Source organism: Oncorhynchus clarkii, chromosome 3, assembly GCF_045791955.1.
Source record: "Oncorhynchus clarkii lewisi isolate Uvic-CL-2024 chromosome 3, UVic_Ocla_1.0, whole genome shotgun sequence".
In the NCBI taxonomy this organism is placed as follows: Eukaryota; Metazoa; Chordata; class Actinopteri; order Salmoniformes; family Salmonidae; genus Oncorhynchus; species Oncorhynchus clarkii.
Window position 1 is genome coordinate 72,243,518 of NC_092149.1, and position 27,547 is coordinate 72,271,064.

A 27,547-nucleotide genomic window follows, 5' to 3' on the forward strand; every position below is an offset into this window, starting at 1 on the left:
CAGACACCTGGCCAATCGCTGGCTCTGAACAGAGTTGCCATGGACACTGAGTCTATCCAGTCTGGCTACTCCAGCCACTCCAACAGATCCAACAGACATGGGTAAGACATGATTTCGCCACTCACACTCACTCGCACTCTTACACACACACACACACACACCCCATCAGGGAGAGGCTTATGTCTCAATCTGCTGCAGAGCAAGTGGATGCCTGTTGTCCCCACTGTATTTTGTTTGTCATTTAAGGCTAGCTACATGTCGGTTGTTGGAAAACAAATAACAGGGATTGTTCTGCCATTGTAATCCTTGGGCAGGTCACCTAAGTCCAAACAGTGTAAAAAAAAAATCATATATGTAGTACACTTGTAACAGCGTTCTTCGGTAGAAGGAGAGTCGGACCAAAATGCAGCGTGTAGATTTTGATCCATGTTTAATAACACAACGTAAACATGAATCAATACAAAAACTACAAAACAATAAACGGAACGAAAACCGAAACAGCCTTCTCGTGCTCATAAATACAGACATAAGGACAATCACCCACGACAAACTCAAAGAATATGGCTGCCTAAATATGGTTCCCAATCAGAGACAACGATAAACACCTGCCTCTGATTGAGAACCACTCCAGACAGCCATAGACTTTGCTAGATCACCCCACTAGCTACAATCCCAATACAGACACACCAAAACCCCAAGACAAAACACACCACAATACAAAAACCCCATGCCACACCCTGGCCTGACCCAATACATGAAGATAAACACAAAATACTTCGACCAGGGCGTGACAACACTGAACAGAAATATAAACGCAACATGTAAAGTGTAGGTCCCATGTTTCATGAGCTGAAATTATCCATCCACCTGTCAGGTGTGGCATATCAAGAAGCTGATTAAACAGCATGATCATTACACAGATGCACCTTGTGCTGGGGACAATAAAAGACCACTTTAAAATGTGCAGTTTTGTCACACAATGCCACAGCCGTCTCAAGTTTAGTTTAGAGGGAGCGTGCAATTGGCATGCTGACTGCAGGAATGTCCACCAGAGCTGTTGCCAGAGAATTGAATGTTCATTTCTATCATCATTTTAGAGAATTTGGCAGTACGTCCAACCGGCCTCACAAACTCAGACCACGTGTAACCACACCAGCCCAGGACTTCCACATCCAGCTTCTTCACGTGTGGGGTGGGGAGTATTTCGGTCTCTAATAAAGCCCTTATGTGGGGGAAAACCCCAGTGGGTGGGCATGGCTGCCAAGTGGGTGGCCTATGCCCACCCATGGCTGCACCCCTGCCCAGTCATGTGAAATCCATAGATTAGGGCCTAATTTATTTATTTAAATTGACTAATTTACATATTTGAACTGTAACTTAGTAAAATCGTTGAAATTGTTGCATGTTGTGCAAAGCTGTCATCAAGGCAAAGGGTGGCTACTTTGAAGAATCAAAAAAATAAAATATATTTTGATTTGTTTAACACTTTTTTGGTTACTACATGATTCCATATGTGTTATTTCATAGTTTTGATGTCTTCACTATTATTCTACATGTATAACATAACATAACAAAACCCTTGAATGAGTAGGTGTGTCTTTTGACTGGTACTGTACATGCATGTATCCATACATATTCATTTTCGGGATGGAAAAAATGCTTTAAGTGTAAATTTAAACGACTAAAACCAAATTATAAAGTATGTAGAAAAGATAATGGAACTATATTATCTTTGAGAAGTAGATAACAATCATGAAAATAAAAGCTAGACAGTCAGGGAGAATAAAAAATTCCCAAAACTATCAATTTAGCATGATTTATTTTATTATGTTTGAGCAAAAGAGCACAGCATAATCTATGGCAAATTGCAAGAAACTAGATTCAAACAAATGTTTTCTCTCAGCTCCATGCCATAATATTGTATGCAGAATCTCAGGAAATTAGCTTTAAAGCTGCAAACTTCTCTCTCAGCTGCATGGCAAAATGTGTAGAATTGCAGGAAATTGACTTCTAAAATGTAGCCGTGCCGATGGCCAATCTTGCTCATTGCCACACCCCCTGCCACCCCCACCAACTAAGCCCCTTTTTGATCCCAAAAGAAACCCTGAAATGATGGCGGGAGAGAGATGAGACGGGTGAAGCTAGTGGATTATTGTCGTCACATCCTTCAACCTATTTCTCTGATTCACTCTGACTTGTTCTGTAAATGAGAGAGGGAGTGTGAGAGACTATTAAAGGAATTTGGCATTCTTCTCTTTCATCCCAACACTCATCCGCTTGTCAGTTTCAGTATTCTTAGTGTGTGTGTTCTCTGTAGGGAGCAGAGTCGGCGTGAGCATCGTAAGCTTAGCAGTAAGGACAGTAGCCGGTCGGAGAGGTCTGTCATCAACACCCCCGACGGGCCCACTCAGGCCTCCCCCACCCACAACAATGAGCCCCTGCTGAAAGACCCCATCTCTGTGACTGTAGACGAGGCTCCGAGCCTCCAGGTAAGCTCCAACACATCAGAAGTCACACAAACCATGGTTGAGAGATTCAGAAAGCCCTGCACAGCTACAGTATACTGTACAAAACAGAACCTGCTTACAGTAACCCTGCACACAAGCAATCATCAGCCAACCAATCTCGTTCTGGGTGGCAGGGTAGCCTAGTGGTTAGAGTGGTGGACTAGTAACCAGAAGGTTACAAGTTCAAACCCCTGAGCAATCTGTCGTTCTGCCCCTGAACAGGCAGTTAACAAACTGTTCCTAGGCAGTCATTGAAAATAAGAATTTGTTCTTAAGTGACTTGCAGAGTTAAATAAAGGTAAAATTAAAATTCTCTCAGAGTCAAACAGAACCCTTACAGGGACCCAGCTGGTAGTGTGTCACATGATGCAGGACTGAGGCTTCGGGATGTAGTGGAAGGCGATGGGAATGTCTTTGTCCTTCTGTCCCCTGTGATACACACACACATTTCAACCTCTAGCCATACCAGTGAGGTTCCAGTGAATGGCATTGCTCTTTTGTCTAGTATTCCCATGTGACACACGCACACAGATGTCAGAATGACCTTCAATCATATCAGTGAGGCTCCTTTGTGTGTCGGGTTAGTAGATTACTGTATGTGTCTGAGCAAAGCCTGTTAGTCAGTCTGTGTTAGTGTGTGTTGTTGTGCTTTGTTATAGTGTGTAACAGGACTAACCAGGGCTCTGAATAATCTATATTCACCCTCTGCCAGAAGAGAGGGCTGCCAAGCAGGTATCAAACACCACCCACTCTCTCTCTCTCCCTTTCTCTCTCTCACTCCCTTTCTCTCTCTCCCTTTCTCTCTCTCTCTCCCTTTCTCCCTGTCTCTTTCTCTCTGTCTCTCTCAAATTGTTCAGGGTGAATTTATATTTGTTTCTGACATCTGTTTTTTGGGGGGGGAAATCATGATTTTCATTTAATTTTTTACTGCCAGGGCTCAATTATGGAAATATTGCTGTAGAATATTAAGGTTCTGTTGAATACCTTCTTTGGTTGGTGATCGAAGTACCAAGTCATCAGCATATAGCAGGTATTTTACCTCAGTGTCAAGTAGTGTGAGTCCTGGGGCTGGAGAATGGTCCATGTCTGCTAATTCATTGATATAAATGTTGAAAAGATTTGGACTCAAACTGCAGCCTTGTCTCACACCTCAACGTTATGAAAGGAATTATGTTCTTTGGTTGTTGTTTTTTGTTGCACACTTGTTTTCTGGGTACATACATTTTATGAAGTCATACACCTTACCATCAAGCCCACCTTGGAGAATTTTGGAGAATAGCCCTTCATGCCAAATAGAATCGAATGCTTTTTTAAAGTCAAAAAAGCAAGCAAGGATTTTGCCCTCTTTTTTTTGGAGGACGTGTTTATTAACTAGTATCTGTAAGGTGTGTGTGTGTGTGTGTGTGTGTGTGTGTGTGTGTGTGTGTGTGTGTGTGTGTGTGTGTGTGTGTGTGTGTGTGTGTGTGTGTGTGTGTGTGTGTGTGTGTGTGTGTGTGTGTGTGTGTGTGTGTGTGTGTGTGTGTGTTTTTATTTATTTATTATTTATTTATTTTTTATTTCACCTTTATTTAACCAGGTAGGCAAGTTGAGAACAAGTTCTCATTTACAATTGCGACCTGGCCAAGATAAAGCAAAGCAGTTCGACACATACAACGACACAGAGTTACACATGGAGTAAAACAAACATACAGTCAATAATACAGTATAATCAAGTCTATATACGATGTGAGCAAATTAGGTGAGATAAGGGAGGTAAAGGCAAAAAAGGCCATGGTGGCAAAGTACAATATAGCAAGTAAAACACTGGAATGGGAGATTTGCAATGGGAGAAAGTGCAAAGTAGAAATAAAAATAATGGGGTGCAAAGGAGCAAAATAAATAAATTAATTAAATACAGTAGGGAAAGAGGTAGTTGTTTGGGCTAAATTATAGGTAGGCTATGTACAGGTGCAGTATTCTGTGAGCTGCTCTGACACTTGGTGCTTAAAGCTAGTGAGGGAGATAAGTGTTTCCAGTTTCAGAGATTTTTGTAGTTCGTTCCAGTCATTGGCAGCAGAGAACTGGAAGGAGAGGCGGCCAAAGAAAGAATTGGTTTTGGGGGTGACTAGAGAGATATACCTGCTGGAGCGTGTGCTACAGGTGGGAGATGCAATGGTGACCAGCGAGCTGAGATACGGGGGGACTTTACCTAGCAGGGTCTTGTAGATGACATGGAGCCAGTGGGTTTGGCGACGAGTATGAAGCGAGGGCCAGCCAACGAGAGCGTACAGGTCGCAATGGTGGGTAGTATATGGGGCTTTGGTGACAAAACGGATTGCACTGTGATAGACTGCATCCAATTTGTTGAGTGGGGTATTGGAGGCTATTTTGTAAATGACATCGGCAAAGTCGAGGATTGGTAGGATAGTCAGTTTTACAAGGGTATGTTTGGCAGCATGAGTGAAGGATGCTTTGTTGCGAAATAGGAAGCCAATTCTAGATTTAACTTTGGATTGGAGATGTTTGATATGGGTCTGGAAGGAGAGTTTACAGTCTAACCAGACACCTAAGTCTTTGTAGTTGTCCACGTATTCTAAGTCAGAGCCGTCCAGAGTAGTAATGTTGGACAGGCGGGTAGGTACAGGTAGCGATCGGTTGAAGAGCATGCATTTAGTTTTACTTGTATTTAAGAGCAATTGGAGGCCACGGAAGGAGAGTTGTATGGCATTGAAGCTTGCCTGGAGGGTTGTTAACACAGTGTCCAAAGAAGGGCCAGAAGTATACAGAATGGTGTCGTCTGCGTAGATGTGGATCAGAGACTCACCAGCAACAAGAGCGACCTCATTGATGTATACAGAGAAGAGAGTCGGTCCAAGAATTGAACCCTGTGGCACCCCCATAGAGACTGCCAGAGGTCCGGACAGCAGACCCTCCGATTTGACACACTGAACTCTATCAGAGAAGTAGTTGGTGAACCAGGCGAGGCAATCATTTGAGAAACCAAGGCTGTCGAGTCTGCCGATGAGGATGTGGTGATTGACAGAGTCGAAAGCCTTGGCCAGATCAATGAATACGGCTGCACAGTAATGTTTCTTATCGATGGCGGTTAAGATATCATTTAGGACCTTGAGCGTGGCTGAGGTGCACCCATGACCAGCTCTGAAACCAGATTGCATAGCAGAGAAGGTATGGTGAGATTCGAAATGGTCGGTAATCTGTTTGTTGACTTGGCTTTCGAAGACCTTAGAAAGGCATGGTAGGATAGATATAGGTCTGTAGCAGTTTGGGTCAAGAGTGTCACCCCCTTTGAAGAGGGGGATGACCGCAGCTGCTTTCCAATCTTTGGGAATCTCAGACGACACGAAAGAGAGGTTGAACAGGCTAGTAATAGGGGTGGCAACAATTTCGGCAGATAATTTTAGAAAGAAAGGGTCCAGATTGTCTAGCCCGGCTGATTTGTAGGGGTCCAGATTTTGCAGCTCATTCAGAACATCAGCTGAGCAGATTTGGGAGAAGGAGAAATGGGGAAGGCTTGTGTGTGTGTGTGTGTGTGTGTGTGTGTGTGTGTGTGTGTGTGTGTGTGTGTGTGTGTGGTCAGTAGTGCGATGGTTGGGGAGAAATAAGTACAAGTCTGTCTGTGGCAGGGTCTACAGTCAATCACGGACTACAGGAAGAAACCCAGCCCAGTCACGGACCAGGATGTCTTGCTCCCAGGCAGACTAAATAACTTTTTTGCCCGCTTTGAGGACAATACAGTGCCACTGACACGGCCTGCAACGAAAACATGCGGTCTCTCCTTCACTGCAGCCGAGGTGAGTAAGACATTTAAACGTGTTAACCCTCGCAAGGCTGCAGGCCCAGATGGCATCCCCAGCCGCGCCCTCAGAGCATGCGCAGACCAGCTGGCCGGTGTGTTTACGGACATATTCAATCAATCCCTATACCAGTCTGCTGTTCCCACATGCTTCAAGAGGGCCACCATTGTTCCTGTTCCCAAGAAAGCTAAGGTAACTGAGCTAAACGACTACCGCCCCGTAGCACTCACATCCGTCATCATGAAGTGCTTTGAGAGACTAGTCAAGGACCATATCACCTCCACCCTACCTGACACCCTAGACCCACTCCAATTTGCTTACCGCCCAAATAGGTCTACAGACGATGCAATCTCAACCACACTGCACACTGCCCTAACCCATCTGGACAAGAGGAATACCTATGTGAGAATGCTGTTCATCGACTACAGCTCGGCATTCAACACCATAGTACCCTCCAAGCTCGTCATCAAGCTCGAGACCCTGGGTCTCGACCCCGCCCTGTGCAACTGGGTACTGGACTTCCTGACGGGCCGCCCCCAGGTGGTGAGGGTAGGCAACAACATCTCCTCCCCGCTGATCCTCAACACTGGGGCCCCACAAGGTTGCGTTCTGAGCCCTCTCCTGTACTCCCTGTTCACCCACGACTGCGTGGCCACGCACGCCTCCAACTCAATCATCAAGTTTGCGGACGACACAACAGTGGTAGGCTTGATTACCAACAACGATGAGACGGCCTACAGGGAGGAGGTGAGGGCCCTCGGAGTGTGGTGTCAGGAAAACAACCTCACACTCAACGTCAACAAAACTAAGGAGATGATTGTGGACTTCAGGAAACAGCAGAGGGAACACCCCCCTATCCACATCGATGGAACAGTAGTGGAGAGGGTAGCAAGTTTTAAGTTCCTCGGCATACACATCACAGACAAACTGAATTGGTCCACTCACACAGACAGCATCGTGAAGAAGGCGCAGCAGCGCCTCTTCAACCTCAGGAGGCTGAAGAAATTCGGCTTGTCACCAAAAGCACTCACAAACTTCTACAGATGCACAATCGAGAGCATCCTGGCGGGCTGTATCACCGCCTGGTATGGCAACTGCACCGCCCTCAACCGTAAGGCTCTCCAGAGGGTAGTGAGGTCTGCACAACGCATCACCGGGGGCAAACTACCTGCCCTCCAGGACACCTACACCACCCGATGTCACAGGAAGGCCATAAAGATCATCAAGGACATCAACCACCCGAGCCACTGCTGTTTACCCCGCTATCATCCAGAAGGCGAGGTCAGTACAGGTGCATCAAAGCTGGGACCGAGAGACTGAAAAACAGCTTCTATCTCAAGGCCATCAGACTGTTAAACAGCCACCACTAACACTGAGTGGCTGCTGCCAACACACTGACACTGACTCAACTCCAGCCACTTTAATAATGGGAATTGATGGGAAATTATGTAAATATATCACTAGCCACTTTAAACAATGCTACCTTATATAAATGTTACTTACCCTACATTATTCATCTCATATGCATACGTATATACTGTACTCTATATCATCGACGGTATCCTTATGTAATACATGTATCACTAGCCACTTTATACTATACTATGCCACTTTGTTTACATACTCATCTCATTTGTACATACTGTACCCGATACCATCTACTGTATCTTGCCTATGCTGCTCTGTACCATCACTCATTCATATATCCTTATGTACATATTATTTTTCCCCTTACACTGTGTACAAGACAGTAGTTTTGGAATTGTTAGTTAGATTACTTGTTATTACTGCATTGTCGGAACTAGAAGCACAAGCATTTCGCTACACTCGCATTAACATCTGCTAACCATGTGTATGTGACAAATAAAATTTGATTTGATTTGATTTGATTTGTCTGTGTCTCTGTCTGTCTGTGTCTCTGTCTGTCTGTCTGTCTGTCTGTCTGTCTGTCTGTCTGTCTGTGTCTCTCTGTCTGTGTCTGCGTCTCTCTGTGTCTGTCTGTCTGTCTCTCTGTCTGTCTCTCTGTCTGTGTCTCTCTGTCTGTGTCTGCGTCTGCGTCTCTCTGTGTCTGTCTGTGTCTGTCTCTCTCTCTCTCTCTCTCTCTGTGTGTCTGTCTGTCTGTCTGTCTGTCTGTCTGTCTGTCTGTCTGTCTGTCTGTCTGTGTGTGCCTCTCCCTCTCGCTGTCTGTCTGTCTGTCTGTCTGTCTGTCTGTCTGTCTGTCTGTGTCTCTTTCTGTCGGTCTCTCCCTGTTGATCTCTCCCTGTCGGTCTTTCCCTGTCGGTCTCTCTCTGTCTGTCTGTCTCACACTCTCTCTGCTGTATTCCTTCTCTTTGGAGTCTATTCATGGATGCCAAGGGAAGCCAGGCTTCCCAAAACAATTGACTCCAGAATTATTATTTCGTCCCTGTGTTTCAGAATTATCTTTCAATTCGCAAGAGGCTGAATGTATCTCACTGGAGAAAGTATCCAAGTGAGTGAAACAGCGCCCTTCTCTACCCTCTGTATGTATAGGCCTGATGCTGTCTGGTCCTAAAGAGTATGACATTGTTGCCGCCCATAGCATTGAATGCAAGGGAAGCCAGGGAGCATGTTGGCTCCCTTGATAAAGCAAAGTATAAAATAATAGACAATCAGCGTCGAGCAAAACTGAGTGAGCTCAACTGTGAATTGTCCTGGGAAGCCAGTTTGGATTTGGCGTCACTCCTATCAAATCACATTAAGAGCATACGTCATTGATAGAGACAATTAGAATTTTTGTGTTGTCCTCCAGTGGCTACCTAGCAAAAATTGTCCCTTTCCTTAATGGATGGAGATAGGGATTTGGACTTGGACTTAATGCTTCGTACTGGCCATCGATTATAACGGCGATTCTGATCCAACCATAAATTCATACATTGTGCCCCTGGCCTGAGAGGATGTAAGTTCAATATGTAGCTAGATGTAGTAGGCTAATGTTAACTAGCTGGCTCATCGTTGCCCATGAGAGGAAGTTAGGCTAGCTAGCAAGCATTTTAGCCAGGTAGCCTAGGACAACAATAACTAAAATGATGTACTGTATCAGAGTGATAGACCGTTTCATCAACAGGAAAGAGGAAGATGGCATTGGCGTTTCTCTACAAGTAGGATGAGTCAACATGGTTTTTCTACTTACACACACATCAGTATCATAGACAGCCACATCATATTTAGCTTACATTGATTGGACTAAATCAATTTTTGTATCTTTTAGCTGTCACTGTATTAGACTAAGCATAGGTGATTTGATTATGAAATGTTGATGATGAAATGGTGCTGGAATAGTGGAGGCAGCTCCTGTTTCCTTTGCGACTTGCTGTAACTCTGTGATTCTTAATCAATAGTTGTTTTGTGGTCCTAAAATGTCGGAAACATTAAAGTGCATTCAGAAGGTATTCAGACCACTTGGGGTATTGTGTGTAGATTGATGAGGGGGAAAAAACTATTGAATCCATTTTAGAATAAGGCTGTAACGTAACAGAATGTGGAAAAAGTCAAGGGGTCTGAATACTTTCCGAATGCACTGTAACTTGCTTACAGTACACACAATTCTCTATCTGTCTGTCTCACTTTCCCTCTCTGTCCTTCTCTGTCCCCTCTTCTCTCCCTCTCTTTGCCATTCTGTTTGTATGCCAGGGTGAACTCTTAGTGTTTGGTTAATCTGTCAGTGTAAATGGAGAGGGTTTAGCCTGTATTTGTTCTAGCATTACTACAGAGAGACTCTATAGTTGTATTTACCATGCTTTAAGGAGATGTTGGATTATGTATAGCAGAGTGCCCCAACTGACTGCCCTGGGGACTGACTGCCCAATTTGGCATGCATGTGTTTTTATTTGGCCCAAGACCAATATTTAAAAAATATATATATTTGTTTTTTTATGTGTCATTGTTGGACAAAAACGACTGTAAAAAAGAAATGAGCTCCAGGTGATTTTAGTTGTGAAATCTGTTCCCAAGTATTCCCATACATAATAGAGAGATGTGATCGTTTACAATGTAAGCAAGGTTTGAAATGATTGTGTATAAGTCAAATATTAGATCTGTTTGGGCTTCTTGCGGTCAATTTGCAGTCTATAAATGATTTGTAATTATGTTCTGGCCCCCCCGACCATCTACTCAAGAAAACAATCAGCCCGCAGCTGAATCTAGTTGATGATCCCTGATCTTTATCATTGAGGAGAGTAAGAGCACATTAAGATGTAACAATGGGAGAGGACAGTTATGTGACGACCTAATAGATGAATGGAGATGTGATAGGCTGATTAAGATGATATTGAAAGAGCTGATCCTCCTGTGACATCCCTCTCTCAAATAGGGGTCATTGGGTTAATGTTCCTCTCCACTCTGTCTCTCTCTCTCTATTGCTCTCTTTTTCTAACCTTCTGTGTTTTTCTCTCACCCCTCTCTTTTTCTAACCTTCTGTTTTTCTCTCACCCCTCTCTTTTTCTAACCTTCTGTGTTTTTCTCTCACCCCTCTCTTTTTCTAACCTTCTGTGTTTTTCTCTCACCCCTATCTTTTTCTCCCCCTCTCTCCTCTCCTGTTTGGCATAAATCAATTAAAGGAAGGGGATGAGGGTGTGGAGGCTAGATCAGTGAACCTTGACACAGTTTCCTAGACACACCCACCCACACACACACTGGTTTACCACGCAACCTGCAGCCCTCGGGGGGCGGCATGTCATGCCAAATAGTGTCCCCCTACCAAAAAAGTGTGTCCCCTGTGTCACAATGGGATTCACTAACCTATTAGCATACATTGCTATATCAATGGTGTCATGAGCTAATGTGAAATTTGAGATCATGACAGCCAAAATGAAGTTATCTTAATTCCCGGTATGTATACATACAAAGTTGTTTAAACAAGTTTTGTTTAGCTAATAAAATGAAAACATTACTTTAGCATGTCAATCTTGGTGGGTCAAACTCAAAAAAATGTATCCATGCCAGCAATGCCACTACACAACAGTATACAATACATTAATTGCATTATAACGGCGACAAGCGGTGCCCACAAACTGTTAGGGCCTTCATAAAGATGTCCCAACAACAGAGCATTATTTTCAGCACCATGGAGTGTGACGACAGGCGCAGGAATACATAATAGGGTTTTTTATTTCTCCACCCAAATAAAGTATGTCATGAAAACGACAGGGATGAAGCCCAAAACAAACACGTGTATATAGAGTTGACATTTAATCATGGTCAACATTACCTGTCTTAGGTCAGTTAGGAACACCACTTTATTTTAAGAATGTGAAATGTCGAGCTGACAGTTCTCTGGTATGCAATCCAACCTCCCTGGTTCCAAACCCATTCATGTGAATGAACGAGTAGCCCAAGTACAGTGATCATGATTCAGGATATGCCGGCAGAAGAGAGACGGAAGAAGGCTTGAGCACTAACAGGGTAACAGGCTTAGTATGTGCCTACTATAATGGGTATTTCTGCTGCGCAGATATACAGTTGAAGTCGGAAGATTACATGCACCTTAGACGAAGACATTTAACCTCAGTTTTTCACAATTCCTGACATGTAATCCTAGTAAACATTCCTAGGTCAGGTAGGATCGCCACTTCATTTTAAGAATGTGAGATGTCAGAATAATAGTAGAGAGAATGATTTATTTCAGCTTTAATTTCTTTCATCACATTCCCAGTGGGTCAGAAGTTTACATACACTCAATTAGTATTTGGTAGCATTGCCTTTATATTGTTTAACTTGGGTCAAACTTTTCGGGTAGCCTTCCACAAGCTTCCCACAATAAGTTGGGTGAATTTTGGCCCATTCCTCCTGACAGAGCTGGTGTAACAGAGTCAGGTTTGTAGGCCTCCTTGCTCGCACACGCTTTTTCAGTTCTGCCCACACATTTTCTATGGGATTGAGGTCAGGGCTTTGTGATGGCTTTTTTAAAGTCAATACCTTGGCTTTGTTGTCCTTAAGCCATTTTGCCACAACTTTGGAGTATGCTTGGGGTTATTGTCCATTTGGAAGACCTATTTCTGACCAAGCTTTCAAATCAAATCAAAGTTTGTAAACCTTACAGTGAAATGCTTACTTACAGGCTCTAACCAATAGTGCAGGAAAAAAAGGTATGTGTGTCTGTGTGTGTGTGTGTGTGTGTGTAGGTAGGTAAGTAAAGAAATAAAACAACAGTAAAAAGACATTTAAAAAAAAGAGTAGCAAGGCTATATACAGACACCTGTTAGTCAGGCTTATTGAGGTAGTATGTACATGTAGGTATCGTTAAAGTGACTATGCATATATGATGAACAGAGAGTAGCAGAAGCTTCAATATATCCACATACTTTTCCTGCCTCATGATGCCATATATTTTGTGACGTGCACCAGTCCCTCCTGCAGCAAAGCACCCCCACAACGTGATGCTGCCACCCCCGTGCTTCACTGTTGGGATGGTGTTCTTCGGCTTGCAAGCATCCCCCTATTTCCTCCAAATTTAACGATGGTCATTATGCCCAAACAGTTCTATTTTTGTTTCATCAGACCAGAGGACATTTCTCCAAAAAGTATGATCTTTCTCCATGTGCAGTTGCAACCCGTAGTCTGGCTTTTTAATGATGGGTTTGGAGCAGTGGCTTCTTCCTTGCTGAGCGGCTTTTCGGGTTATGTCAATATAGGACTCGTTTTACTGTGGAAATAGATAGATAGTTTTGTACCTGTTTCCTTCAGCATCTTCACAAGCTCCTTTGCTGTTGTTCTGGGATTTATTTGCACTTTTCGCACCAAAGTACGTTCATCTCTAGGAGACAGAACACCTCTCCTTCCTGAGCAGTGTTGTGTCTTTGGCATCATTAAAACTGAAGACTTATTTATCAAGGAACTCTCTGTAATTATTATTATGTGATTAAACTAATTAATCATGTAACTGTAATTAACTAGGAAGTCGGGGCACCAAGGAAAATATTCGGATTACAAAGTTATAATTTTCCTAATATAACTTTCAGTTATTTTAATATCTGATCAATTAGTCTTCGAATAATGAATTATTATTTACCTCACATTAGTCTCATTCCAAATGTTCTAAATTGTTGGTTATCTGCACAAACCCAGTCTTCACTATAAGTCATCCATACAACAATTGTCTTAAAATAATTGATTTACTAACTAAGTAATTCACAGAAATGCATAACAAACAGTGGATATGGTTACAAGGAAATGATAGGAGAATGTGCCCTAGTGGGCTAAACCGGCATGGCGGCTTGTTAGACAATAGGGAATGGGGGGGTCAGCTGAGGAGACACTACAGAGTTTAATATTATCACAATTGAAATGCTAATCCTTTGCACATGAAGGCTCACTCATTCGGGAACAATTGCAATCGATATACAGTGCCTTGCGAAAGTATTCGGCCCCCTTGAACTTTGCGACCTTTTGCCACATTTCAGGCTTCAAACATAAAGATATAAAACTTTATTTTTTTGTGAAGAATCAACAACAAGTGGGACACAATCATGAAGTGGAACGACATTTATTGGATATTTCAAACTTTTTTAACAGATCAAAAACTGAAAAATTGGGCGTGCAAAATTATTCAGCCCCTTTACTTTCAGTGCAGCAAACTCTCCAGAAGAAACTCAACTCTCTTCTTCACCACGCTGTCTGTGTGGGTGGACCATTTCAGTTTGTCCGTGATGTGTACGCCGAGGAACTTAACTTTCCACCTTCTCCACTACTGTCCCGTCGATGTGGATAGGGGGGTACTCCCTCTGCTCTTTCCTGAAGTCCGCAATCATCTCCTTTGTTTTGCTGATGTTGAGTGTGAGGTTATTTTCCTGACACCACACTCCGAGGGCCCTCACCTCCTCCCTGTAGGCCGTATTGTCGTTGTTGGTAATCAAGCCTACCACTGAAAACTTGATGATTGAGTTGGAGGCGTGCATGGCCACGCAGTCATGGGTGAACAGGGAGTACAGGAGAGGGCTGAGAACGCACCCTTGTGGGGCCCCAGTGTTGAGGATCAGCGGGGTGGAGATGTTGTTTCCTACCCTCACCACCTGGGGGCAGCCCGTCAGAAAGTCCAGGACCCAGTTGCACAGAGCGGAGTCGAGACCCAGGATCTCGAGCTTAATGACGAGTTTGGAGGGTACTATGGTGTTAAATGCTGAGCTGTAATCGATGAACAGCATTCTTACATAGGGTGGGTTAGGGCAGTGTGCAGTGTGATTGCGATTGCGTTGTCTGTGGACCTATTGGGGTGGAAAGCAAATTGGAGTGGGTCTAGGGTTTCAGGTAGGGTGGAGGTGATATGATCCTTGACTAGTCTCTCAAAGCACTTCATGATGACGGAAGTGAGTGCTATGGGGCGATAGTCATTTGGGAACAGCAGACTGGGATAGGGATTGATTGAATATGTCCATAAACACACCAGCCAGCTGGTCTGCGCATGCGCTGAGGACGTGGCTAGGGATGCCATCTGTGCCGACTGCCTTGTGAGGGTTAACACGTTTAAATGTTGTACTCACATTGGCTGCGGTGAAGGAGAGCCCACAGGTTTTGGTAGTGGGCCGTGTGGGTTGCACTGTATTGTCCTCAAAGCGGGCAAAGAAGTTGTTTAGTTTGTCTGGGAGCAAGACATGCTGGTCCGCGACGGGGCAGGTTTTCTTTTTGTAATCCATGATTGACTGTAGACCATGCCACATACCTCTCGTGTCTGAGCCGTTGAATTGCGTCTCTACTTTGTCTCTATACTGACGCTTAGCTTGTTTGATTGCTTTGCGGAGGGAATAGCTACACTGTTTGTATTCGGTCATGTTTCCGGTCGCCTTGCCCTGATTAAAAGCAGTGGTTCGCGCTTTCAGTTTTGAGCGAATGCTGCCATCAATCCACGGTTTCTGGTTGGAGTAGGTTATAATGGTCGCCGTAGGTACAACATCACCGATGCACTTGCTAATAAACTCACTCACCGAATCAGAGTATACATCAATGTTGTTGTTCGACGCTATCCGGAACAGATCCCAGTCCACGTGATCGAAGCAATCTTGAAGTGTGGAATCAGATGGGTCGGCCAAGCGTTGAACAGACCTGAGCAAGGGCGTTTCCTGTTTTAGTTTCTGTCTATATGCTGGGAGCAACAAAATGGAGTCGTGGTCAGATTTGCCGAAAGGAGGGCGAGGAAGGCTTTGTATGCATCGCAGAAGTTAGAGTAACAATGGTCCAGAATTTTGCCAGCCCGGGTCGCGCATTCAATATGCTGATCAAATTTAGGGAGCCTTGTTTTCAGATTAGCCTTGTTAAAATCCCCAGCTACAATAAATGCAGCCTCATGATATGTGGTTCCCAGTTTCCAGAGTCCAATGAAGTTCTTTCAGAGCCGCCAAGGTGTCTGCTTGGGGGGGATATACACGACTGTGATTATAATTGAAGAGAAATCTCTTGGTAGATAATGCGGGCGGCATTTGATTGTAAGGAATTCTAGGTCAGGTGAACAAAATGACTTGAGTTCCCGTATGTTGTTATGATCTCACCACGACTCGTTAATCATTAGGCATACACCTCCGCCCTTCTTCTTACCAGAGAGATGTTTGTTTCTGTCATGCAATGCGTCACGAATCCAGATGGCTGTACCGACTCTGATAACGTATCCCGAGTGAGTCATGCTTCCGTGAAACAGAGAATGTTACAATCTCTGATGTCTCTCTGGAAGGCAACCTTTGCTCGGATTTCGTCTACCTTGTTGTCAAGAGACTGGACATTGGTGAGTAGTATACTCGGGAGCGGTGGGCGATGTGCAGCTTTATAACCCCCCATAGAGGGTTATAATTAAAGCTGATTTTATTCAGCAATCACAATGAGGATTTCTCTCTCCCCCTATTTCTCTCCCTCTCTCTCCCAGTGTAATTTCCTAATGGCATGTCAGGTGGTGTGTCCATCTGGCAAGGGATGACGTTTTAGGGGTGTCGTGTGGGTTAGTGTTTGCTAATTGTGTGTGTGCTGACACAAGAAGAGGGGCTGCGGTATTCAAATCCACACACACACACACTCTGTTCCCAGCTCCTTACCAGACAGACATTGAGAGAACAAAGCTCCGTGCAGCAGGCACAGAAAGAGTGAGTAAGGGAGAAAATGAACAGAGAAATACATAGCTGAATAATTGACAGAGAAATGCTCTCTTCAGCAGACAGGTATTTTAATCAGTGTCTCACTGTGCTCTTTCCTCCTCGGGCACATTTATTATAAACTGTATCCTGAGCTGGGAGACGAGATTTGACTCTAATTTGCAATGATAGGCCTGAATAACATCAGCCGTGTGCGTGTGTCATCCCTACCTGGTCATTATGAGCAGTCTGACTGTGTACTGTCAATGTCATCCTATGTGGATCAGTGGGGAGCTGAAAGCCTGTCACAGTAACACAGAACTCCAGGAAACCAAAGGCCTCTTTTAATAGAATGATGGATGGGATGTTTGCAATAAACCTCAAAGGATTTAGTCAGTGTGTCTCCAATCTGTCTGGCTTTGTATGTACAAGGGACAGAGACTGGAATCACACCAGAATGTCTACCAGTGTGTGTTTGTCACTTTGGCTTGTCTCTCACAGAGTATTTATGTCCTTTTCTATCTTATCTTATCTATCAGTCAGAGATGATCAACCTTATGCTAAGTTTTAATATATTTTAATCTCTCCTCTCTCCCGCTGTCCTCCTCTCTTTCTTTCTTTCTTTCTTTCTTTCTTTCTTTCTTTCTTTCTTTCTTTATTTCTTTCTTTCTTTCTTCTCTCTCCCCCCCTCTCTCAGGATGATAACTGGGGGGAGACCACCACGGCGGTGACCGGCACCTCAGAGCTCAGTCTATCCCAGGAGGAGGTGGTTGGTCTGTGGAAGGTACCGGACGACGGCCAGAGGCAGGGCTGTCAGCTCTACACTCCCCTGATTCTGGGCATCTGTGTGGGGCTAGTGGTCCTGGCCACCCCCCTGGCCTTCCTGGTCCTCCCGGCAGTGTTGTGGCCAGCCAGGCTGCAGTCCTGTGGCTCTGCCTGTGAGGGCCTCTTCCTCTCTGTGTCCTGTAAACTCCTCATTCTCCTGCTTGCTGTATGGGCTATCTTCCTGCGCCAGGCCAGTGCCAGCCTGCCCAGAGTGTGTGTGTATCGAGCCCTCCTGGCCACGCTCACGCTGCTGCTCACACTCTCCTACTGGCTGTTCTATGGGGTCCGCATCCTCGACTCACAGGTGTGTATGCTTCATAATTTTGTGTGTGTGTGTGTGTGTGTGTGTGTGTGTGTGTGTGTGTGTGTGTGTGTGTGTGTGTGTGTGTGTGTGTGTGTGTGTGTGTGTGTGTGTGTGTGTGTGTGTGTGTTGATCCTGTGTTGTGTATTCTCCAGGATGAGGACTACCAAGGTATCGTCCAGTTTGCTGTGTCTCTGGTGGACTCTCTGCTGTTTGTCCACTACCTGGCCATCGTGCTGCTGGAGATCAGACAGATCCAGCCATGCTACAGCCTGTGTGTTATACGCTCCACTGACGGGGAGACAAGCTGCTACAACCTGGGACAGCTCAGGTAATACACACAACAATCTCTTGCTAAAATGTTGCTGCTGACCGTAGTGACATCATTCTTCTACCAGCAATATAAAGATGAAGATCACTTTATTCACATTAAGGTCAGACCGAAATGTTCATTCTGCTTGAACTCAGTCTGTATACAACAAGGAGGGAACTGAATGGTGTGGCCCAGATGAATTGAGAAACCATGTTGTGTCCACTGATGCCAGTAAACAAAAGCCAGTCAGCTGATCACTCAGATAGCAGAAACATTTACAGAAAATCAGACTATTAGAGAATGCCTTTAGAATGCCCTCACCCCAACGCACCCACCCACACCCGACTGCCCTGTTGAACTGTGGGTAATTGAAGACTCGTGTTCAGGGGGAAGCGTAGCAGTAATTTAGTTACTAAATCACCCAGAATGCTCCAGTCCAGTCTTTTTGCTCTAGGGTGCTATTCTGGTAATTAGGTGGGCTGGGCCTGAGAAAGAGGAGCTATGATGCAGTATGATGAACTTACCTTCCAGATACTGATCTACAGTCGGATTTGGCATTTTCTTCATAACTGTTCAGGCTAGGATTTATGGCTAGTAAACTGATCGTAGATCTGTGCCTTAGGAGAACTTAGGACAACCCAGAGCTGTCTCTCTTATCAAAAGCATATGGTTTAAAGGCCCAGCGCAATCAAAAACATGATTTTTCTCTATTTATGTACAGTACCAGTTAAAAGTTTGGACACACCTACTCATTTTTTTTCAAAACTATGAAATAACATATATGGATATTCTCTATTTTATACCATCTATTGCGTCTTGCCTATGCCGCTCTGTCATTGCTCATTCATATATTCATATGTACACTACTGTTCAAAAGTTTAGGGTCACTTAGAAATGTCCTTTCCTTGTTTTTTAAAGAAAAGCAAAAATGTTTGCCCATTTAAAATAACATCAAATTGATCAGAAATACAGTGTAGACATTTTTAATGTTGTAGATGACTATTGTAGCTGGAAAAGCTGCTTTTTAATGGAATATCTACATAGGTGTACAGAGTGAAGAGGTGACTCAGGGATGCTGGCCTTCTAGGCAGATTTGCAAAGAAAAAGCCATATATCGAAACTATAAGCACAAGCGTTTTGCTACACTCACAATAACATCTGCTGACCATGTGTATGTGACATATAAAATTGTATTTTATTTGATATGGAATCATGTAGTAGCACGTTTTTTTAACATATCAAAATATATTTGATGTTTGAGATTCTTCAAAGTAGCCACCCTTTGCCTTGATGACAGCTTTGCACACTCTCAACCAGCTTCATGAGGAATGCTTCTTCAATATCCAATACAAAAGTTCCCACATATGCTGAGCACTTGTTGGCTGCTTTTCCTTTACTCTGCGGTCCAACTCATTCCAATCCATCTCAATTGGGTTGAGGTCGGGTAATTGTGGAGGCCAGGTCATCTGATGCAGCACTCCATCACTCTCCTTGGTCAAATAGCCCTCCTTTGTCAAATAGCCCTTCACAGCCTGGAGGTGTGTTTTGGGTCATTGTCCTGTTAAAAAGCTAATTATAGTCCTACTAAGCGCAAACCCGATGGGATGGTGTATCGCTGCAGAATACTGTGGTAGCAATGCTGGTTAAGTGTGCCTTGAATTCTAAATAAATCATTGACAGTGTCACCAGAAAAGCAGCATCACACCTCTTCCTCCATGCTTCACGGTGGGAACCACACATGCGGAGATCATCCGTTCATCTACTCTGCGTCTCTCAAAGACACGGCGGTTGGAAACAAAAATCTCATTTGGACTCATCAGACCAAAGGACAGATTTCCACCAGTCGAATGTTTTTTGCTTGTATTTCTTGGCCCAAGCAAGTCTCTTCTTATTGGTGTCCTTTAGTAGTGGTTTCTTTGCAGCAATTTGACCATGGAGGCCTGATTCACTTAGTCTCCTCTGAACTGTTGATGTTGAGATGTGTCTGTTACTTGATCTCTGTGAAGCATTTATTTGGGCTGCAATTTATGAGGCTGGTAACTCTAATGAACTTATCCTCTGCCGCAGAGGTAACTCTGGGTCTTCCTTTCCTGCGATCCTCATGAGAGCCAGTTTCATCACAGTGCTTGATGGTTTTTACGACTGCACTTGAAGAAACTTTAAACGTTCTTGAAATTTTCCAGATTGACTGACCTTCATGCCTTAAAGTAATGATGGACTGTTGTTTCTCTTTGCTTATTTGAGCTGTTCTTGCCATAATATGGACTTAGTCTTTTACCAAATAGGGCTTCTGTATACCACCCTTACCTTGTCACAGCGCAATTGATTGGCTGAAATGCTTTAAGAAGAAAAGAAGTTCCACAAATTAACTTTTAACAAGGCACACCTGTTAATTTAAATGCATTCCAGGTGACTCCTCATGAAGCTGGTTGAGAGAATGCCAAGTGTGAAAAGTTGTCATTAAGGCGAAGGATAGCTACTTTGAAGAATCTCAAATATAAAATACATTTTGATTTGTTTAACACTTTCTTGGTTACGACATGATTCCATATGTGTTATTTCATCGTTTTGATGTCTTCACTATTATACTACAATGTAGAAAATAGTACAAATAAAGGTAAACCCTGGAATGAGTAGGTGTCTAAACTTTTGACTGGTACTGTATATTTCCACACTATGGGGGGGAAAAATCACTGTTCGAATGGTATCATACATTTTTGTTGGATATTAAAAAAGCAGATGGACTGAGCGACACCAAGGAAACTCTGCTCCAACCAAGACTAGCTAACTTGTAGCAGCCACAACGTTATTTATCATCCCATATAACAGTGTCTGTCTTGACAAGAGTGTCCTAGAGAAGCTTTTAAGCTAAGCTAGCCAACTATAGCTAGCCAGGCTAATTGAGGCCACATGCTAAGCTTCTCCCCAACCCCATTCAGATAAAACAGCCTACCTGTTGGTTGCTCATTGTAGCCTACTCCTTCTCATTTCGCTAACTTTTAATTCTGTCATTTTATTCCATCTTGCATTGCATTAGTGAACTCTCACTACACATTGAGCCTCTCTGACGCTTTGATTGGCCAACATAAACAAAAAGCTACAGACGTGAAGGCTACTGGTCGGCTACCGCTTCTTTTTATGGGGAGCACTGTGCACTTTGTTTTATTAAATTAATAATTTGAAATGTCATTGTATATCCTTGTATGTAACAATGTCACATGGATATTTACATTTAATTTAGTAAAGGCGTTTTCATTGTTAAGGTAGGCCTGTAATTTTTTATGCTCACAACAATTAATACTCACACAAGTATTTGAATACTAACATCCATTCAGATATTTCAATAACCGTGCTGATCCCTTGCAGAAAGGTTAGCTAAGTGTACGTAGACTTGACATTGATACAGTATATGCATGGTGCTGTCTCTCTATGCTGCCTCACCTCTAAATCAAATCAAATCAAATCAAATGTATTTATATAGCCCTTCGTACATCAGCTGATATCTCAAAGTGCTGTACAGAAACCCAGCCTAAAACCCCAAACAGCAAGCAATGCAGGTGTAGAAGCACGGTGGCTAGAAAAAACTCCCTAGAAAGGCCAAAACCTAGGAAGAAACCTAGAGAGGAACCAGGCTATGTGGGGTGGCCAGTCCTCTTCTGGCTGTGCCGGGTGGAGATTATAACAGAACATGGCCAAGATGTTCAAATGTTCATAAATGACCCGCATGGTCGAATAATAATAAGGCAGAACAGTTGAAACTGGAGCAGCAGCACGGCCAGGTGGACTGGGGACAGCAAGGAGTCATCATGTCAGGTAGTCCTGGGGCATGGTCCTAGGGCTCAGGTCCTCCGAGAGAGAGAAAGAAAGAGAGAATTAGAGAGAGCACATGTGGGGTGGCCAGTCCTCTTCTGGCTGTGCCGGGTGGAGATTATAACAGAACATGGCCAAGATGTTCAAATGTTCATAAATGACCAGCATGGTCGAATAATGATAAGGCAGAACAGTTGAAACTGGAGCAGCAGCACGGCCAGGTGGACTGGGGACAGCAAGGAGTTATCATGTCAGGTAGTCCTGGGGCATGGTCCTAGGGCTCAGGTCAGTTGAAACTGGAGCAGCAGCACTGCCAGGTGGACTGGGGACAGCAAGGAGTCATCATGTCAGGTAGTCCTCTAGCCTCTCTGTCTGATACTGACTGATCTCCTGTAGAAAGGCCTGAGGCTGGAGGACAGTTTAAAGCAGGGAACGCTGTATAACGTGGCCCTGGTCTGCAGTAGTCTGGTCTGGGGGAGTAGTGTAGATATGAGGCATGCTGCTCAGTAAGAGCTATTTTATCAGGTGAATCAAATCAGCAGGGACAATAATGGACTTCATTCCCGACCTTCTTTTATAATACATCCATCTGTTTTCTCTACCTCCTACTACTTTATGGCCTTTTTTCTTACCCTATCTCTCTCTCCCATCGTTCTCTCTCTCCCTCTGCCCCTCTCTCTCTCCCATCGTTCTCTCTCTCCCTCTGCCCCTCTCTCTCTCCCATCGTTCTCTCCCTCCCTCTGTCCCTCTCTCTCTCCCATCGTTCTCTCCCTCCCTCTGTCCCTCTCTCTCTCCCATCGTTCTCTCCCTCCCTCTCTTGCCCCTCTTTTGCTTTTTTTCTCTCTCTCCCTCTGTCTCTGTCTGTGTCAGTATTCAGAGGGCAGCTCTGTCTCTGCTAGAGTTCTACTACAGAGACTTTCCTCTTCATAACCCCGCCCTTCTCTCCGCCTCCAAGCACCGTGCCGCCAAGCACCTGGCTGGCCTCAAGGTCTACTCCGTGGATGGTTAGTATAGCTACAGATTCAGTGGTTCTTCAATGGTTACATTGGATTTGTCTCCCTATATGTGTCGTCCACCTTCCAAGCATCTCTTTTCCTCTTTGTAACTGCATCATAAAGTGAAACTCTTTCTCTTTCTCGCTCTACCTGTCTCTCCATCTGTCAGCTGTCTGTCCAACGTATTTGTCCATGTATGTGCTTCGTTGTGATGCTGTCTCTCCGTATACCTTCCCATGCCACCCTAAGCAACATTTAAAGCTAAACTGAGAGCTTACCTTTTAGACAATGACAGTAAGTAAAGCTGGGTAATAATCTCTTCTGTGTGTCCTCACTCTTTTTACAAGTTTACTCTACTAACCTAGTGTACATTACTAACCTCATTCATCACTTCCCTTCCCTCACCCACAATGTTTGCACTGCTTCGACGCCTTCACACACAGATACATACCAATCTAACCACCCCTTTCATTCACCAGATATTCTACACAGACACACAGGCACCGACTGCCAAAGGAGTACTTGGGCCTTCCCAACTCAGTGCAGATTTTATGGGTTTTCTCTATGGTCTTTGTAGTGGAGTTCGGTAGAGGAGTATGCTGGTACGGTTCCTCACAGAACCCTCCCACCCTCCCCTTGTCAAAGTATGAAATGGGAGGGAGAGAGGGCTTCAGAGGTTTGGCATTTCTGCCTTTCAATAATTCATCACAGTAGCTTTCAGCCTTACACATGCGTGCGCACACACACACACACACACACACACACACACACACACACACACATACACATACACATACACATGCGTGCGCACACACACACAAACACACGCACACACACACACACATACAGTACACACCTTGGTGTTAATGATTCATTGCTTAATCTCTCCTGACCTGTATCTGCCGGGATTACTGTACTGAACTCCCCTCATATCCACATATCCCTCATGAATATGTACCAGATTCCACTACTCCATATTCATATCCCCCAGGAACTAAAATGTATACTTTTACTACTTCTGGGTTAGTTATTGGTATTCACCATAGAGAGATGTGAATTATATGATCAAACTGGTATTGTCTTTTATTTGATGAATATTTACTAGCCTGGTAGCCAGATGTTAGTTTCAACTTTGACTAACTCTGTTTTCATTTGGCAGATGGCTAAACCACATAGTCAGCTGTAGCTACCAGACTGAATATTTCATCAGTCTCATCAGATTTTTAGATTTAGAATCCTCACTGAGATCTGTGTTTTCCCCGGGTTGCTGTTGATATGCTGATTGGGCCACAGTGACCTTCCCATCATGCCTCTGTGATTCCTGTTCAAAGGCCCAGGGAACCCGGCGGAGCCGGTAGAGGGGTCGGGGGGACTGTCGGTGGGGGGCAAGTCTCGGACCATGATCTCTGCAGCAGCCAGGCACAAAAACACATCTCATAACGAGCTATACTACGAAGAGGCAGACAATGACAGACGGGTCTGCAAACACAGAGCCAGGTGAGTGAGTGAGAGAGAGAAAGAACACTCTTGAGTGAATAGGAAGGTGAATATTTGGGTTAAAAAGAAATAAATGAGTGAAGAAAGAAGGATGAAAGATACATAGGTGGCAGTGCCTTCAGAAAGTATTCATACCCCTAGACTTAACCACATTTTGTTGTTACCTGAATTCAAAATGAATTAAATATATTTTCTCACCTATCTTCACAATACCCCATAACAATAAGGTGAAAACATGTTTTTAGGAATCTTAGCAAATGTATTGAAAATGAAAACAGCAATATCTCATTTAGGTAAGTACAAATGTAAAACAAATATATAATAAGTATTTACACCCCTGAGTCAATACTACCATTTGGCAGTGATTACAGTTGTGAGTCTTTCTGGCTAAGATTTTAAGAGCTTTGAACACCTGGATTGGATTGTACAATATTTGCACATAATTTTTTAATTTTATTATTCTAGCTCTGTCAAGTTGGTTGATCATTATTAGACACACATGTTCAAGTCTTGCCATACATTTTCAAGACGATTTAAGTCAAAATTGTAACTAGGCCAGTCAGGAACATTCAATGTCGTTTTGGTAAGCCACTTGGTAAGCCACTATGTATATTTGGCCCTGCATTTTAGGTTATTGTCCTGCTGAAAGGTGAATTTGTCCCTCAGTGTCTGTTGGAAATTCTCTAGGATTTTGTCTGTGCTTAGCTCTATTCTGTTTATTTTTATCCTAAAAAACTCCCTATGACAAGCATACCCATAACATGATGCAGCCACAACCATGCTTGAAGATATGAAGAGTGGCTCTCGGTAACGTGTTCTGTTGGTTTTCCCCAAACAACGCTTTGTATTTAGGACATAAAGTTTTTTGCAGTTTTACTTTAGTACTTGTAGCAAACAGGATGCATTTTTATTCTGTACACCCTTCCTTCTTTTCACTCTGTCATTTAGGTTAAAATTGAGGAGTAACTACAATGTTGTTGATCCGTCCTCAGTTTTCTCCTATCACAGCTATTAAACTCTGTACAGTATCTGTTTTAAAGTCACCATTGGCCTCATGTTGATATCCCTGAGTGATTTCCTTCCTCTCCGGCAACTGAGTTAGGAAGGACACCTGTATCTTTGTAGTGACTGGGTGTATTGATACACCATCTAAAGTGTAATTAATAACTTCAACATGCTCAAAGGGATATTAAATGTCTGCATTTTTTGCTTGTTATTTTATTTTTACCCATCTACCAATAGGTGCCCTCTTTGTGAGGCATTGGAAAATCTCCCTGGTCTTTGTGGTTGAATTTCACTCCTCGACTGACAGACCTTACAATTATCTGTATGTGTTGGGTACAGAGATGAGGTAGTCACTCAAAACTTATTGCACACAGTAAGTCCTTGCAACTTATTATGTGACTTATTTAAGCTTTCCATAACAAATGGGTTGAATATTTGATTCAAGATATTTCAGCTTTTCATTTAATTCATTTGTTAAAGAAATTCTAAAAACATAATTCCACTTTGACATTATGGATATTGTCTGTTGGCCAGTGACAAAAAAATCTCAATTTAATCAATTATACATTTGGTCTGTAAAGACAATAAAATGTGAAAAAAGTCAAGGGCTGTGTGTTCTTTCTGTATGCACTGTATGATGCCTAATGCAAGGATTTAAAATATAGATCAGGATTTACATAAATGGACTTAAGAATAGATACAGTAGGGTACATTGTCTTGTGTTTTTCTAACTTGTAGGATGTAAGAACAGATGTAAGAACAATATACAGTAGTATACTGAATGTTGTGTGTACATTGCTGTAATAGATGTTTTATTGCCACACACCGGATAGGTACAGAGAAATTCCTTGTTTTACAGGGTCAGGCCAAGTATTACGGCTCCCCTAGAGCAAATTAGAGTAAGTGCCTTCCTCAAGGTCACATCGACAGATTTTTCACTTTGTCGGCTCGGATATTCGAACCATCGACCTTTCGGTTACTGGACCAACGTTAGGATAGTAACTTTAGGGTATAAGAAAATATGAATGTACAGTATACTGAATGTTGTGTCTGTGTGTACATTACTTTAACGTTAGGCTAGTGGTGGCTGTGGAGGAGGCCTTCATGCATGTGAGGAGGATGCATCAGGAGGAGCAGAAAGTGTCCTCCGGGGATGTGATGGATGTACGGGAGGCAGCCTCGGCCATCTTCCCCTCCATGGCCCGCGCCCTGCAGAAATACCTCCGAACCACCAGGAGGCAGCACTGCCACAACATGGACAGCATCCAGAGACACCTGGCCTTCTGCCTCACACACAACATGAGCCCCAAGGTAAGCAAGAATGAACCCATTAGCCCTACTCTAGTGCCAAGTCAGTCCCCGTACCCTAACACAATACTCTTTATTATGTCCTTACGATACTGTCAGCAATTCTGAAATATGTTGTGTATTTCCGTGTCTGTCTCTGTCTGTCTGTCTGTCTGTCTGTCTGTCTGTCTGTCTGTGTGTGTGTGTGTTCAGGCATTCCTGGAGGCCTACCTGTCCCCTGGTCCTACGCTGCAGTACGGTCAAGAGCGCTGGATGGCCGATCAGTGGACTTTGGTCAGCGAGGCTGCAGTCACCAGCGGTCTAAAGGACGGCATGGTCTTCTCCCTTAGGTGTCTAGACTTCAGCCTAGTGGTCAAGGTCAAGTCCATCCCCTACATTCGAATGACCGAGGAGTACGTTGACCCCAAGTCACACAAGTTTACCCTGTGTCTCCAATCTGAAACATCAGTCTAACAGACACGGAAAACTGTGGCTATTCTAGAATTACAGTATCTTACCATTTTGGTATGTTTTTTGTGTTATGTTTCTTAAACCCTTTTCTACTTTGATATGCTCGTATTTTGTGTCTCTTAAATTATTTAAATTACTGTTTTTTCTAAAGATTGTTTTGGCTGCTTTGCAATTTTTAAATGTTTAATTGTATGTGTTTTTATGAACAGATGCACATGGGATATTGCAAGAGGAAGTGTTAGCATAGTTAATAAACCCTATGGATCCCCAGCATATAGCTCCTTTGCAGTGAAGATGAGAGACATAGTAAGAGATGGGCAATATGCTCTTGATTTCTATTGTCCTAAGGCAAACTGGAACACTGAATTATGTCAAGTTTTTTTCTATGCACTGTAGATGATCCCTGCAACATTTTTGTTCTCTGTGTGTGTGTGTGTGTGTGTGTGTGTGTGTGTGTGTGTGTGTGTGTGTGTGTGTGTGTGTGTGTGTGTGTGTGTGTGTGTGTGTGTGTGTGTGTGTGTGTGTGTGTGTGTGTGTGTGTGTACAAGCTGCATCTACACACAATCTGGCTCTACATGTACCTGTCTCTGGATCCTCCCTAGGGTTGCTATAGCAACAGTGAGTATTTTCATATCGTCTGCCCTACTAATATGAATGAAATACTACCTAATCACC

At 43.6% G+C, this 27,547-nt stretch overlaps 1 protein-coding gene across 1 annotated transcript; it reads left to right on the plus strand.

Annotated features, from left to right (window-relative positions):
- LOC139406125 (vang-like protein 1) lies at window positions 1–27,522 on the plus strand. Its single transcript, XM_071148603.1, has 8 exons — window positions 1–101; window positions 2,318–2,489; window positions 17,066–17,497; window positions 17,650–17,825; window positions 22,488–22,621; window positions 23,971–24,109; window positions 26,191–26,425; window positions 26,615–27,522. Exons 1-8 carry the CDS (start codon window positions 40–42, stop codon window positions 26,873–26,875), a joined length of 1,611 nt encoding a protein of 536 aa, XP_071004704.1. The 5' UTR covers window positions 1–39; the 3' UTR covers window positions 26,876–27,522.
- The last annotated feature ends 25 nt before the right edge of the window (window positions 27,523–27,547 follow it).

Excerpts from the sequence above, each read along its gene's own strand:
- LOC139406125 (XM_071148603.1), top strand. The coding sequence starts at position 40 with ATGGACACTGAGTCTATCCAGTCTGGCTACTCCAGCCACTCCAACAGA. Across the intron at positions 2,490-17,065 it reads ACGAGGCTCCGAGCCTCCAG|GATGATAACTGGGGGGAGAC; the intron begins GTAAGCTCCAAC and ends CCCCTCTCTCAG. Across the intron at positions 22,622-23,970 it reads CAAGGTCTACTCCGTGGATG|AGGGGTCGGGGGGACTGTCG; the intron begins GTTAGTATAGCT and ends CGGAGCCGGTAG.